The following is a 14,648-nucleotide window of genomic DNA, read 5'->3' on the forward strand; positions in this document are numbered from 1 at the left end:
TCAAGGGACCCTCTAATGATTTACCTATTTGGTCTCTCAACAAAAAGGGTGTGTTCATTATTAGGTCTTGTTATACTCTTCTAGAAACACCAAAAAATACTGACTTAGAATTTGACTGGATTTGGAAACTAGACTGCCCCAATAAAATAAATATTTTTTATGGCAATGTCTTCATGATCGAATCCCCTGCAGGATTATACCTTTCACAGATTGGGCTAAATATTGACCCTTACTGTCTCATCTATAAATGTCCTAATGAAGAATCCATAAAATATATTTTCCTAGAATGCAAAGCCGTAAAAATATTCTGGGCTTGCCTTCGATGGCAAAACCACAATAGTTTAAATGGTAAGTACTGGCTTATCCAAGCAAGAGACCTTAACTATCCTCTTAATAACACTTACTTAAACTGGAACTCTTATTTTCCCTTTATCATTTGGCACATTTGTATAAATAGAAATAATAATAACCATAATAATACTACCAACCCTATCACTGATTCTCTTATTATGCAGAGAGCTATAGAATTCCAATTACTCACGAATAAACTCTCTATAAAGCCTCCGAAATTATCATTAAAATCGATTGGCATAAACCTCAAAGGGGTTGGTTTAAACTAAACGTTGATGCCAATTTCAATAACTATAACCAAAGTTGTGGCTTAAGTGGTGTTTTCAGGAATGCCAATGGTAATTGGGTGGTTGGTTTTACAAAATCAACTCATGCAAATGGTTCACTAGCAGCAGAATTGAAAGCCCTAAGAGAAGGTCTCAGAACAACAACGGATTTGAATCTATTCCCACTTGAAATAGAGACAGATTGCACAGAGGTAATCCAAGCAATACATGAAGGTAATAATTTATTTAATAAGGTTGTGAATGATTGCTGGTGGTTAATGCACCAGCAGAAGGTTATCCTCCAACACACCTTCAGGCAGGGGAATATGATAGCTCATCAACTAGCAAAAAAGTGCCTGAATATGGGAAGTCAAGTTTTTGGAGCAGCTGGATGAGATCGATTCAAATTGGACATACATATTTTCATTTTATGAGACTATATGCATGCAAGATGTATTGGGAGTACAAAAAGAATCCTTTTTCTTTACGGCCGTATCTACTGTGATAAGAAGTAATGATTAGGGGAGCAGTAAAAAATATTTTTGTTAGACCTCCAAGTGATGTAATATATTTTGTAGATAGGGAAAGACTTGAACTTACTACTGATGAAAAATTACTATCTTTTGAAGCTTGCCAACTGTTGGCAAGCTTAGGGAACCAATGTGTCCTTCGTGACATATCTTATGATAATCATGTACTGAACGCTCTTTAGTTATTAATATATATTTCTTGTTTGCTCAAAAAAAAAAAAGAATTTATATACTAAATTTGTATTCTTTTTTTTTTTGTATTTATTACTGATCTTCGGGATGGATAATACTTTATGTTAGTTGACTGACTTAGTGATTTTGAGTTAAATGACATTACGACTTGATAAAATTTTGGATCATGATATAAATACAGTAGAATCAAAATAAAATAAGAATATGTACATCCTAATCAATAAAAAACATCAAGCATTAAATGAGCAGGCGATCAACATGCTAAATTGTAATTACAATAAGAAAATAATCTGAGACCCCTCTAAAATTGATTCCTTTCCATTCAGAAGTGGGCTTTGGAATTAAGCTAATGCCTCATTTTTGTGTCACGTACACAACGACACATTAGATGAAAACTAAGGGCTTTTTTGGAAAGCCACCATGTAATTAAATATAATTATACATTTTTGATATGTTTGTGTGACCAAGTAATTATTTGATTAACATATAATTGAGTGTAATTGAGGGGGTATAATTACACTTTGAAATTCTCAAGGGGGAGCTGAGAATTTGATATAATTACCAGGCTATTTTTTGAACTCTCTTATTCTAATTTACTTTTTATTTCTACTCTTTTTTACTTTTAATTTATTTTAAAAAAATCAAATGTATTTTTTTACATTATTTATTTTTTATTTTCTTATTGCTCATATTCCAACATTTACTTCACGTGTTTCTACATAATTTCTCATATTTTATTTATTTTTTAACTAATTTTATTTATTTTTAATTACACTTAGCTATGTTATTATTCTAATATTTTTGAAAAAATTATACCTCATAATCTTAGAAGAATAAGTCATCCACAAACTTGACTTATAATGAGTGATGTCAGTAGAGTTGTATTTATTAAATGAGGTTATATGCAATATTAACTATGTTAAAATGATATACTCCTATAACTTTTTAATAATTAAATAATATTCTCATTTTTCAACCTTTAGTTTTTGCGAGTCCATGTAGTTACTCATATTTTTTATTTTATTTTTTTATTTAGCGTAATTGTGCCATTATTCTAGTTTTGAAACTATTCCTCTTAATATTAGAAATAATTAATCATTTATTAACTTATCATATAATTATTGGTATCATTAAAGTAGAACTTATTGTTGAATGAGGTTATAGATTTATTCTTTTCTTTTCTTTTGAATTATATTTACTTAAATTATGTTGAAACTTATTTTATGTTATGTTGTAATTTTACATATGAGTATTATGTTTTAAAAAAAATGGATTTTGAATTTATGTTATATTTTCGCTTCTATTTTATTTGTTTTAGTAGTATTATTAATTCAGATTGCATGCTATTAATTTTTCAGTTAGAATTGATAGATTATTTTTTCGTAAAATATTTGAGTTATATTATGGCATTATATTTATAAATATTAATATTTTTTTTAAAGGATGAAGTCCATGATATTCTTACAAATATGTACTTTTAGTTTTTTAATTGATTAAAGAAAAATATTATTAATTTGAAAAATATATATCAAGTATTTTTACAACATTAGTTTCAAATATATGATTAATAATTAATATATTTTCAAGAAACAATATCTATCTTAAATGTAAATTTTAATATTATTTATAAAGGCATATATTTGTAAATCTTAACTTTAAATTTTTGATAATTAACTTTATATTTAAAATATAATTTAACTGTGTGATTATACTTGTGCAACCAAACAATACAATTATAGTTACATTGTAATTATATTATAACAAATAAATAAATTGTTGTAATTATAATACTGTGTAATTACTAGGCTGTGAGTAATTACACCAATTCTAATTATCTTAGGGCTTTTCAAACAGACCCTAATAGATGGAAATTGATTGCTTTAAATCACTTTGACATTCACATCATTGAATGTACGGTGAGTCATCATTTTTGCAATTTTAGTAACAAGCTTAGTCCTAAGATCTTCAATTGGATTAGCATTCATTCCTAGGATAGTCAATACTGTTGAAATAGTAATTAACATTCCTAGCATTGGATTTGCTATAGATTAACTTTTAAAAAACTAAGTACTCCCTCCGTTCCAGTTTATATGAATTTATTTCTTTTTTGGTCATTTTAAAAAAGAATGACCCTTTTTTGAATTTGGAAACAATTTAACTTAATCTTCCAATTATATTATTGCCTTGATGAGAAGGTTTTATAACCACACAAATATTGTGGACCACTTTTTGACTTGTTTAGGACCACAAATTCAAAAAAAAATCATTTTTTCTTAAACTCTGTGCCCAATCAAACAAGTTCGAACGGAGGGAGTAACTTTTTTAAAAAAAAGATTCTGGGAAAGAAAAAGTTGTTTGTCTGACTTAGTTTTCGAAAGAAAAAAAACTTGTAGGAAATCTTTTACCTGGAAAATAATTTGGATTGAACTTAAGTATAATTCTTTTTTTGTAAGACATAAAATAAAATTTTCTTTTTTAAAAGTAAAATATTTATTACTGGTGGGTGGAATCCGGGTTAAAAGGGGAAATGCAGATGTAGGGGTGCATGGGGTGACAACTATACTCCTATATATAACAGCGGAAGAGAAAACAAATTAAACTCAACAAGAAACATCTCTAACAAGACGAAACATTACTTTGGGTGTCTGTCCTAATTCCTGGACAATCTTTTCGTCTACTAAGAATTTTTCTTACACCAACACAAGTTTGAGGTTTGGTTCTTTCTCTCTCTCTGTTACTCTATTCATGCTTCTTCCTACTGCGATTTTCTCTGCTATTCCATGTCCTGTATCATTTTCTCTCCAACTGCTACTCAATTACTGAACCATCTTCGGCTTTCTTTCTTATTTATTTAATTTTTTTATGCTTCTGCCTCTCAGATATAGTTGTTATACGTTATAAAGTTTGATGTTTCATTTTATGATTAGAAAACAGTTGTTTTCCAGATTCTGTAAATCATCACAGATGAGAAGCAAATCTAGAAGCGCATGCATATGTTTTGTAACAACAGCTCCTACTTCTCCAAAAGCAAAATAATAGTGGAGTAATTGAATTTATGAGAAAGTGAAAGAAACGAAACTCTTTGTTTGTCGTTTCATAAATTCCATAAGTGGAGCATTTGTCGTCGATGAAACAAACATTAATTATTTATGAACGTCTATTTTGCTTTTCTGTTCTGGCGAAATTTGTTTATCATTTTCGGAATTTCATGAGTTTGTTTATTTGTTAAGTTTAGTCCCTTTTTTTATGTACTTGTAAAACATAGAGAGATTAGGGGTAAAGTTCATGAGTTTATTTATTTGTTAAGTTTAGTCCCTTTTTTTTATGTACTATTCCTTTTTAGTATTTCTAAAATCTGTTTGGTTCAATAAATAAAATTGTCAAATATGACTACCACTTTGTGCATTTATGAGAATTAGATATGAGACAAAAAAATAAAATAGAACAAAATGGTTGCTGAATTTACGAGGAGTGTTTACTGCTTTTCTTTGTTTGACTTTTTCCTATTGTTTGATAGCATAAGGAAATCAGTTGTAAAAAGATGAGCCATTAATTCTCCAACAAACTAAGAGAATCTTTTCCAAGATGTATCTAGCCATTTTACTGGCCGATAGACGAAGCTAATGAGTTTGATTCATCCAAAACCAAATTGCATCTATGCTGCCAACAATAACAATTATCTTTGGTTATGTGAATGAACTTTAGAATAGTGTTTTAAATCTCTGAGATATTCTATCTAAGAAAAAAATAGGGTGGAGCCATAACTCAATCTTTTGGCTCCCTCTAAATTGATTTTTGTTGTTGTTAGGCCATGGCAGAAGAAGATATCTATACCAAGGATGGGACTGTGGATTATCGGAATAAGCCTGCAAATAAGAAGAAAACAGGAACTTGGAAGGCTTGCCCTTACATACTTGGTAAACATGCTAATCTTTATCATCATATATATTCTCTGTCCTAATACCATAATTATTGATTTTAAAATATTGTTAACACTTGACAGGGAATGAATGCTCTGAAAGATTGGCATATTATGGGATGAGTACCAATCTTGTCCTTTATTTTAAGAATCAACTCCATCAGCATAATGCAACTGCTTCAAAAAATCAATCAAATTGGTCAGGGACATGCTATGTCATGCCTTTGCTTGGAGCATTTCTTGCTGATTCTTATCTTGGAAGATACTGGACTATTGCCATATTCTCTATTATCTATGTTTTTGTGAGTTTATTTGGCTCTGTTGGCTCATTGTTGTTTTTCTAGGCTTTTATCTATAAATCCAATATTTTAATTTTCATTTTATTTTGTTATATAAATCCAATCTTAACTGATTTTTCTTATCATTCAAGGGGATGACATTATTGACAATTTCGGCATCAGTGCCAGGGCTTAAGCCAACTTGCTATGAAAAAGATAAATGTCATGCGACCAACGGTCAAACTTCTGTATTCTTTATTGCACTCTACTTAGTAGCACTGGGAACTGGAGGGATCAAGCCATGTGTCTCATCGTATGGAGCAGACCAGTTCGATGATGCTGATCCTATTGAGAGAAACCACAAGAATTCCTTCTTTAATTGGTTCTACTTCTCCATCAATGTTGGGGCTCTTGTTGCTTCGTCATTGATAGTCTGGATACAACAAGACATTGGCTGGGGATGGGGGTTCGGTGTTCCAGCTGTGGCCATGGCACTTGCTGTTGTATCTTTCTTTTCAGGAACCCGGCTATATCGATACCAAAAGCCTGGAGGCAGCCCTTTGACGCGTATATGCCAAGTTGTTGTGGCTTCTTTTAGAAAATACCGCGTTGCATTGCCTGCTGATAAATCTCTGCTACATGAGACTGCAGCAGAAGCTGAATCTGCCATCCAAGGGAGTCGCAAACTTGCTCATACAAATGAGTTGTGGTATGTTTGTGAATTATGAAGTCTTCAAAAGCTCATACATAAAAATTAACTTACTATGACATCCAAAGGGCTCATGATCTAATTCGTGGATACCTTATACGATCATCCTCGATGCTATATGGGTGTAATATCTAGTTTGAAACTGATTAAACTTTCTTGATACTTATCGCATTAAGTTTTATATATGAGATGTTTAACTTGGATGTTTGTTTTGCTCTGCAGTTTTTTCGACAAAGCTGCTGTGAAGCTAGAGTCAGATGAGAATAGTGGTTCAATAAACAATTGGAGGCTTTGCACAGTAACACAAGTTGAAGAACTCAAGTCTGTTATCAAGTTGCTACCTATTTGGGCTACTGGAATTATCTTCAGCACAGTGTATAACCAAATGAGTAATATGTTTGTGCTGCAAGCTACATACATGGATACACATTTAGGAAAATTTAGAATTCCTGAGGCTTCACTTTCTGTTTTTGACACCGTCGCTGTGATTCTCTGGGTTCCTATCTATGATAGAATGCTTATCCCATTTGTTCGAAAGTTCACAGGTCACAAAAATGGCTTGACTCAACTTCAACGGATGGGGACTGGGCTCGTCATATCAGTCTTTGCAATGGTATCTGCAGCAATTGTAGAGGTAGTTAGGCTGGGCATAGTAAGAAGGCACAATTACTATAACACCACAAATGTGCCAATGTCAGTATTTTGGCAAATTCCCCAATATATGATAGTTGGTTGTGCTGAAGTTTTCACATTTATCGGTCAGTTGGAGTTTTTCTATGATCAAGCACCTGATTCAATGAGGAGCTTGTGCGCTGCCCTCTCTCTCACGACCACTGCACTTGGAAGTTATGTGAGCTCATTCTTAGTAACCGTTGTCACAGATATTAGCACAAGAAATGGAAAGCCAGGATGGATAGCGGACAATCAAAATCGCGGCAAGCTGCATTACTTCTTCTTGTTGTTAGCCATTTTAAGTGTCTTAAACTTCTTTGCTTTTCTTGCGGTTGCAAAGAGGTACAAGTATAAAAAGGCTATCAACAAGGACTCTGCTGCAATGGTGCCTGCTGATGATAAGTAAGCTAGTTTCATGATTTCTGGTGTTTTAGCTTCCCTTCTGCATTTCTAAAATTTGAACATTTCAGACGTACAAGTTTGTGGCATAGACGTACAGATCTGTATCATTTATAGATCAAACATGTTCTTATAGTTTATCTCATGAATACATTGATTTTTTTATTGCATGTGGCAATAGTACCTTAATGGATAATACCACTCCCTCCGTTTCAAAAAGATTGACAATATTTCTTGATTAGTCCGTTTCAAGAAGATTGACACTGTTTCCTGTTTAGTCCGTTTCTAAAAGAATCACACCTCTCAATATTTCCTTAATATGAAGCATATTTATAGCCACACAAATTCTATGGCAGATTTAGGACTACAAGTTTCAAAAGTTTTACGGTCACAGAAATGTTATGGCTTATTTAAAACCACATATTTCAAAAGTCTTTCATTCCTTATTAAAATTTGTGCTAAGTCAAACTAGGACAATCTTTTTGAAACAGAGGGAGTACTAGACAAGCCTTATGTAATCTAACTTTTACAAAGTTTTATCGCAATGAAATGTTCTTATAGATTCTTCTATTCATTTTCTTCTTCACGATTTTAAAATCTGTATTTCTATGTTTTCCTTCATGAGTGCTGAGCTTTTCCAAAACAAACTTTTCTTTTTCCTCCACAAGCTACATGAGAAGTTCAGAAAGCCTTTCACTAAGAAGTTTTCTGAAAACCAGCAAAGAACATGTAATTGTTAACCCAGATAATTTGAAATGGTATATGAGCTTTCCTGTTTAATTTATTGCCATTTGTAGCATGACGATTGGAAATAATCCTGCACGTTTCCAGCGCATTCTGATTAATGCTTCTTAGAACATTACGCACATTCTGATGAGTGACCTCGCCATTCGAGAAGAAGAAGAAGAAGAAAAGGACACCTAGAAAGCACACAAAGAAGACGGGAAGGCCTCTTTCCCGAACGACTTAAGTTAATTCCTGGGGTTCAAAAGCAGTACACTTTTCCCCCCCTCAATAATAGTCACAAAAATATGCATAAGATCTGGTATACTGCGGAAGGCAAAACCCCGAGTATGTCGTCTTTACATGATAATGAATTTTTGCAACTCGAAAAATATAAGTATCAAAAATAACTTAAGAAGATTCAAGCATAGGCAATATACACATTCAAAGAGATTCAACACACACTCAGTGAAAGATTTCTAATTTACTTTTCTATATTCATTATTTTATAATGTACTTTGCCTATCTTTTTAAAGAGCATATTGACTTGAGCGCAACACATATGTTCCTCACTCCATGCTTTGCTCTTCTTTCTGTTCGATCAAATGTTTTGATGAACTCATGCCTAGGGGTGGCAAAATGGTTAAAAGAAAACAGTTAACCACTTATATTATTCACTAAAAAATGGGTTGGATAATGAACTTTTTAAAAATATGTCAAATATGAACAAGAACCATATTATCCATTTAGAAAATGGATAATCAATGGGTCTAATTTTTATTGTAAAGCCTCAAATTGGGGGTTACTCAAGTTAGAGAGACTAAAAATTCTCCCAAAAGTGATCATATGTAAGAAGTAATGGATAAAATAGTTATCTATATTATCTGCCGGTTAACTCGTTTTTTATCCGTATTAAATATGGGTCGGGTAATTTATCTTTTTTCATTACCCGTTTTCGACCCGAACCATATCCGACCCGACCCGCCCGTTTCCCATTCCTACTCATGCCCTACAAGATATGATTACCAGTAGCCCTCAGACATGCCAAAGGCTCGAAAAAGATGCAGTCGTCAAGCCAAACCATCTTCTACTTCTAAAAAAAAATGTGGCAAATCCTCATACTCAGTGCTTGAGTCACACATTGGTTGAGAAAATGAGATAGTGAATTTTAACCTCATGAGCTAGCTTGAACGTATATAACGACTAACGACTCAACCGATTGTTTTGAGTTTTAACATCTTGTTCCCTAGTTTGAAACAAATTGATTAAGAATTAATATTATTACGTATTATTTTGTTTCACTTATGAGAATTTACACTTACGTATGACACACATGGATGCTTTATTCTCACCTGATCAGTACTTCGCTCGAATATACTTGATCAGCAGATCAATTAAAAAACCAATTATATTCGATTAATCGAGGATATATTTTTTAATCACTTTATTTAACCTAGGACATGCATCATTTTTGAGTTTAAGTGACTAGATGCTCTCGTATACTGGGTGCCTTAGTAAATCTTGAGGCCTAATGTGTTATCGATTGAGTCTCCATATTTGTACATGCATCCAACATATGCTAAAACACATTTAAAAATAGATTATAAAGTGTATTATTTTGTTTCACTTATGAGAATTTATACTTATATATGACGTGTGTGGATGTTTTATTCTCACCTGATCAGTACTTCGCTCGAATATTTGATCAGTAGATCATTTGAAAAAACAGATATATTCGATTAATATTTCTTTGATCACTTTAATTAAGCTAGACGTATCATTTTTTAAGTTTATTTGACTAGACGCTCCGACTACAAAAAAACTGTCAATTTGCGGCAGTTTTATTGAGGAGGTTAATAGTAACTCCGCAAATTGGATGCCATTACGACGGTCAGTCTAACCCCCTCAATTTAAAATGCAATTTGCGACAGAACTTTAAAAACGTACTAGCACTAATAGCATGTTTGGCCAAGCTTCTCAAGACAAAAAAGTGTTTTTTTTCCTAATTTGAGGTGTTTGGCCAAGCTTATTTGGGAAAAAAGTGCTTTTGGGAAGAAGCAGAAGCAGTTTCAGAGAAGCACCAAAAAGTAGTTTCTTTCCAAAAGCAGAAGCAGTTTTGGGTTTTCTTCTTACCTAAAATACCCTTAACAAAATATAGTATATACCAAAATAACCATAAAACTTAATACTTAGGATATTAATTTATAAATATTTCTTCTTATTTTTAGGAAACTTTCTAATATATAGTGACTTTAGGGGTGAATGCTTTTATATTTGTTGAAGGAATTTTAATATATTTAACTTATATTAAAAGAATTAAGTACTTTTTAATTTTATTTTCATATTTTACTTAAATAATTTTTTTAATTATTGCATGTAATAACAAAATTTTGATATTATTTATTTACTTATAATATTAATTATTAAGTAAATCTATTCATGCCCTTATTCGTAATTTGACACTTAAAAGCACTTTCTAAAAAGCTTGGTCAAACACAAATTATTTCTCGAAAGTGCTTTTCAGACTGATTAGCCAAACACAAACTGATTCTCTCTAAAAATACCTTTTTCAAAAATATTTCTCAAAATAAGCTGATTTCTCCGGCTCGGCCAAAAAGGCTATAAGGCAGCATATTTTCATTTTCCCCGATCCAAACCCTTTGCCCCTTTTTTCCTTCCGGCCAAACCCTTTTCTAAAAACGCATTGCTCGTCCAGAAGTTTCCTCTCCGTTTTCTCTCTAAAGGTGTGCGGTTTTTTTTTCAAGTCTGTGATTTCTAAGAGATAGGGTTCTTGGGAAGACAGCACAAATCGGCGGAAGGGTCTAATTATGGAGAAAATAACTGAAAATATCACCAGAATGACCATTCTTCATCATCTGCTTCCGATTCTAGGGTTGAGAAGAAAACAAATTCATCGCAGCCGTCATTCAAGTTTAGGAATAGTTGGCTTTTCGAGAGCAGCTTGTTCAAAAGGTCTTCGGTGGCGGTAAATGGTGAGTTTACTCTTTCATTTGCGCGTACCTTGTTTCTCTACATTCTGTGTAATTTGTTTCATCTCCTTTAGTGATTGAATAATTAGGGTTTCTATATGTCTCTAGATCTTTCCAAGTTTTGATTTTTCTGAGGGCTTCTTGGTGGTCGCTCTTTTTTGATAGTTGTTCATCTTAGGTAAATATGTGATTCTCTGGAGTACTTGTAGTTTTAATTGATGTAGCTTTAATCATAGTTACTCAGATAAAAAGTTCAATATACACCAGCAATGCAATCATATATTTCTGAAATCAAAAGCTTTTAGAAAAAAGGCCAGTTTCCTTTCTAATTATTTCATTGTAGCAACAGAACTTTTGACAAACTTATGGTTGTATGGACTAAAGAAGGGAGATGATGATAAGTGATAATAAGCAAATTTCTCTGTAGCAATATCTAGAATCAAAGAGGAAGCTTTCGTCTTATATTCATACTTTATTCCTGGGTACTAAGTGAATATATTATCTTTGACATTTTCTCTGGAGAAGGATTTGTATCTACTAGTTCTCCTCTGTTTCAGTTTTGTTGCAACCGCGTTGCTCTGTTAATTTTTCTCGTTTAGCATTCCATACTCATTAAACATAAAATAGGCACATGAGAAAGTTGTTTGTGATGCAGCACCAGCAATATCAACAAAGTTTGATTTCATAAGACATATTCTGATCAAAAGGATCCACAGAAATGCAGTCAATATGTTCTTGAGATATATAACAATTTGCGGGTTGCAGAGGTCTGGTGAATTGATATTCATGTATATTTCCTTCAAACTTTCCTTTAAGAGTATTGTACTCTTCTTAACTACTCTTCCCTAACAATCTTTTGGATTCATGTGTCAGGATCTTACATAATCTCCCTTTAGTTGTTCCAGCTGGGAGGATAAACTAAGAAGCCCCTACTGCCTATCAGCATGGAGTTTATATTAGTGTAAAGGACAATATGCTGGTGTAAGGAAATTTTTGTTCTTCCAAAACCCTATGGAGAACTGATTTTCTATTTAGAAATGCTCAATATTATAATCATCTGGTCTTTCTTCTATGATTGTTGCAGAGAAAGGATGAGAAGTATTCATGATAATCTGTCCTCACTTTCACCATGTGCATTCTCTCTATATTTGCATTGTCACTTTAGGAGGAAGTGTAGAATGCATAAAATAAGAAAAAACAAGACTCTTTAGGATGAAGAGAGTGTCAGAAAAAAGTGAATTTTAACAATGTTATTATCTGGTTCTTGCTATGAGTATCTGTCTTGATTATCATTATCAATAAGTTTGTAGTGATTCGAAACACTAGAGTAATGATATTAATAATATTTTGCTTTCTTTTTTCGGAAAGTTTGCTCTTTTTATAATCCTACAGAGTTTAATTTCTTAGAGCGACTTTTTTATTGAAATCTACGGTCATCCTGCTTCTAATTCTGTTTTTTATGTCTCACTGTCTTGCTTTTTACTTGCAGTGACCCATTAGTTGGTGCTACAAATGGTTCTTTCAGATTATGTTCTTTACGAGACAAGTGCCGGGAAACACGTCCGTAGAGCTGTATTTATTATCTGGAGCCTACCTTTGTGGATGAAGTGAGGACTAGGGCTTACAAGCAACTCTGCCATCCTAAACGATATATTTCTCGCAATGAGATGCTGCTAACAATATAGCCATGGGGCATTATATAGGTACCATTCTCATCCTCTCAAATCAAGTTAATCATTTTCTTCAGCAGAATGTTGCACCTTGACTGGGATCTTTAACTAGCACTGAGAGAAAATTTGACCTTGTTTGGTAACTGTGTTGTTGAAACTCCAGCATTCCCTTTTCTTGATTGGTTGTTGCTATTTTTCTTTTGTCTTATTTTAAGTTTCTATTGATTCTTGGTATAGGCAACATCAAAGTTGATAAGAACCTCTGTGGAGCCGGTTCTTGAGCAATATAGACAGACCATTTGTCTTGGCTGCTCTAATTTCAAACCTCATACCGACCTTTATGCTATAAGAGCTATTGTCAAGCTTTATTTGTTTGATTCTAATTTTTGTTAGAAAGCCAATTTAGGTGAACTTATATTTTGACAATATGGATAGAATACATGCTGCCAGACAACTGAGTTTTGTGATGATAGACGAGGAAATAAATATGTAATTAAGCTCTTATTCATGTGAATATCCAATAACTTCAGTACAATATGTAGGAAGAATTTCTAGCTTTTGTCTCGTTTTTATGTAGCTATAATTTTGCTTTTCTTTGTAATTAAATTTGAGCATTTTGGACATGTTTTTCTTTCTTTGATAGGCATAATATTAGAGAAACGCTAGTGGTTTTTAAGTTTCTCATAAAATATTTTTATTTCATTATTTCAGCCATGGTGAATCTACTTGTGGACTAAGAGGATCATCTGGTGGCAGCAGTGTGAATCACCAAGCAAATATATAGTATCTTTCTATACTTATAAATTGTAGAACCACTTTAGAAATTGGTAATGTTTAAGTTACCACGCTGGTTAGTGAAATTGAGTTACCATTGCGTGAGTTAGTATTAAATTAGTTTGATAAGAATTTAATTTCGGATGCTTGTTACTATGGCTATTTGTAATGAAATTTGATTTATGTTATAGGTTATTCAATAAAACTGTTCATCTAATGCTACCGATAAAATTTTACAATAGAAAATGAAATTTCGTCAAGCATAACTATTGTGGCAGTATAAACTGCCACTAATTAATTTTTTAAAAATTTGAGATCATATTTTGGGGGTTATAAGCCCCCACAAATATTTTTTTTTAAAACATTGAGATCATCTTGAGGAGGTTATAAATTGCCACTATTTGTCTTTCAAAGCCGTCAAAAAAAATTCATTTTGTGGGGTCGTCATGGAGCTTTTAAAAAATTGCTATAATATTGAGCGTGGCAATCGTAACAGTGGCATTTTTTAAAACCTACACAATTCATTTTGTGGGGGTCCAATACCACCACAAATTAGTCACAATTCATTTTGTGGGGGTCCAATACCACCACAAATTAGTAAAATAACCTCAACAAAATAAGCATTTTCTTGTAGTCCATAGTAAATCTTGAGGCCAAATGTGTGATTGATCAAGTCTTACGTATCCGTATCCAACACGCTAAAACACATCTGAAAATAAAATGTATAGTGCAAAAAGAGGTAGTGCTATATCAAAACTTAAGTTACAACTCTCTCTCTATATATATTATAATTTAGGATATTAATTATATGTAGATTGTAAATTTCAATGACCCATAAAAGGTTTGACCATGTTTGACCCATAAAAAGTATTTTCCTGGTCTTTTGTTACCACGGTTACCGACCGATGGTGGTCGGTATTTTTATTTTGAATTTTTGCTTTAACTTATAAGACTGATATGCCGATTTTTCGACGAACTTCTATCGGTTTAGCTTACAAATCTGTCGGTAGACTATCACTACTAGAAATTCGGCAAAAACGGATCAAGAAAAACTGACCAATTTTGGTCGGTCAAAAAACCGGCCAAAAATAGACCAACTTTGGTCGGTTTTCTTTGGCGCAAAAATACGAGAAACTACTTTTGAGTCCCGCAAAATTTATTTTTCAAGAAACCGA

The 14,648-nt window shown here is 32.6% G+C and overlaps 1 protein-coding gene and 1 long non-coding RNA gene across 9 annotated transcripts; both read left to right on the forward strand.

Annotated features, from left to right (window-relative positions):
- Nucleotides 1-3,941: 3,941 nt before the first annotated feature.
- LOC104229512 (protein NRT1/ PTR FAMILY 8.1-like) lies at nucleotides 3,942-7,554 on the forward strand. Of its 3 annotated transcripts, none has more exons than XM_009782165.2 (5): nucleotides 3,942-4,050; nucleotides 5,148-5,256; nucleotides 5,343-5,560; nucleotides 5,689-6,245; nucleotides 6,468-7,554. In XM_009782165.2, the coding sequence occupies exons 2-5, from the start codon at nucleotides 5,151-5,153 to the stop codon at nucleotides 7,321-7,323; spliced, it is 1,737 nt and encodes a 578-aa protein (XP_009780467.1). In that variant the 5' UTR covers nucleotides 3,942-4,050; nucleotides 5,148-5,150; the 3' UTR covers nucleotides 7,324-7,554. The 3 variants fall into 3 exon arrangements, with proteins under 3 accessions (XP_009780467.1, XP_009780468.1, XP_009780466.1); XM_009782166.2 differs by lacking the exon at nucleotides 3,942-4,050 and adding an exon at nucleotides 4,976-5,024; XM_009782164.2 differs by lacking the exon at nucleotides 3,942-4,050 and having other exon boundaries at nucleotides 5,063-5,256.
- Nucleotides 7,555-10,709: 3,155 nt separating this feature from the next.
- On the forward strand, nucleotides 10,710-13,661 carry LOC104229510 (uncharacterized). 6 transcript variants are annotated; one of them, XR_011401217.1, is made up of 5 exons: nucleotides 10,710-11,032; nucleotides 11,685-11,817; nucleotides 11,903-12,010; nucleotides 12,519-12,732; nucleotides 13,411-13,661. It is a non-coding gene; the product is annotated as an uncharacterized lncRNA (long non-coding RNA). The 6 variants fall into 6 exon arrangements; XR_011401216.1 differs by having other exon boundaries at nucleotides 11,685-11,796; XR_711650.2 differs by having other exon boundaries at nucleotides 11,685-12,010.
- The last annotated feature ends 987 nt before the right edge of the window (nucleotides 13,662-14,648 follow it).

This window comes from Nicotiana sylvestris, chromosome 7 (genome assembly GCF_000393655.2).
Source record: "Nicotiana sylvestris chromosome 7, ASM39365v2, whole genome shotgun sequence".
NCBI lineage: Eukaryota > Viridiplantae > Streptophyta > Magnoliopsida > Solanales > Solanaceae > Nicotiana > Nicotiana sylvestris.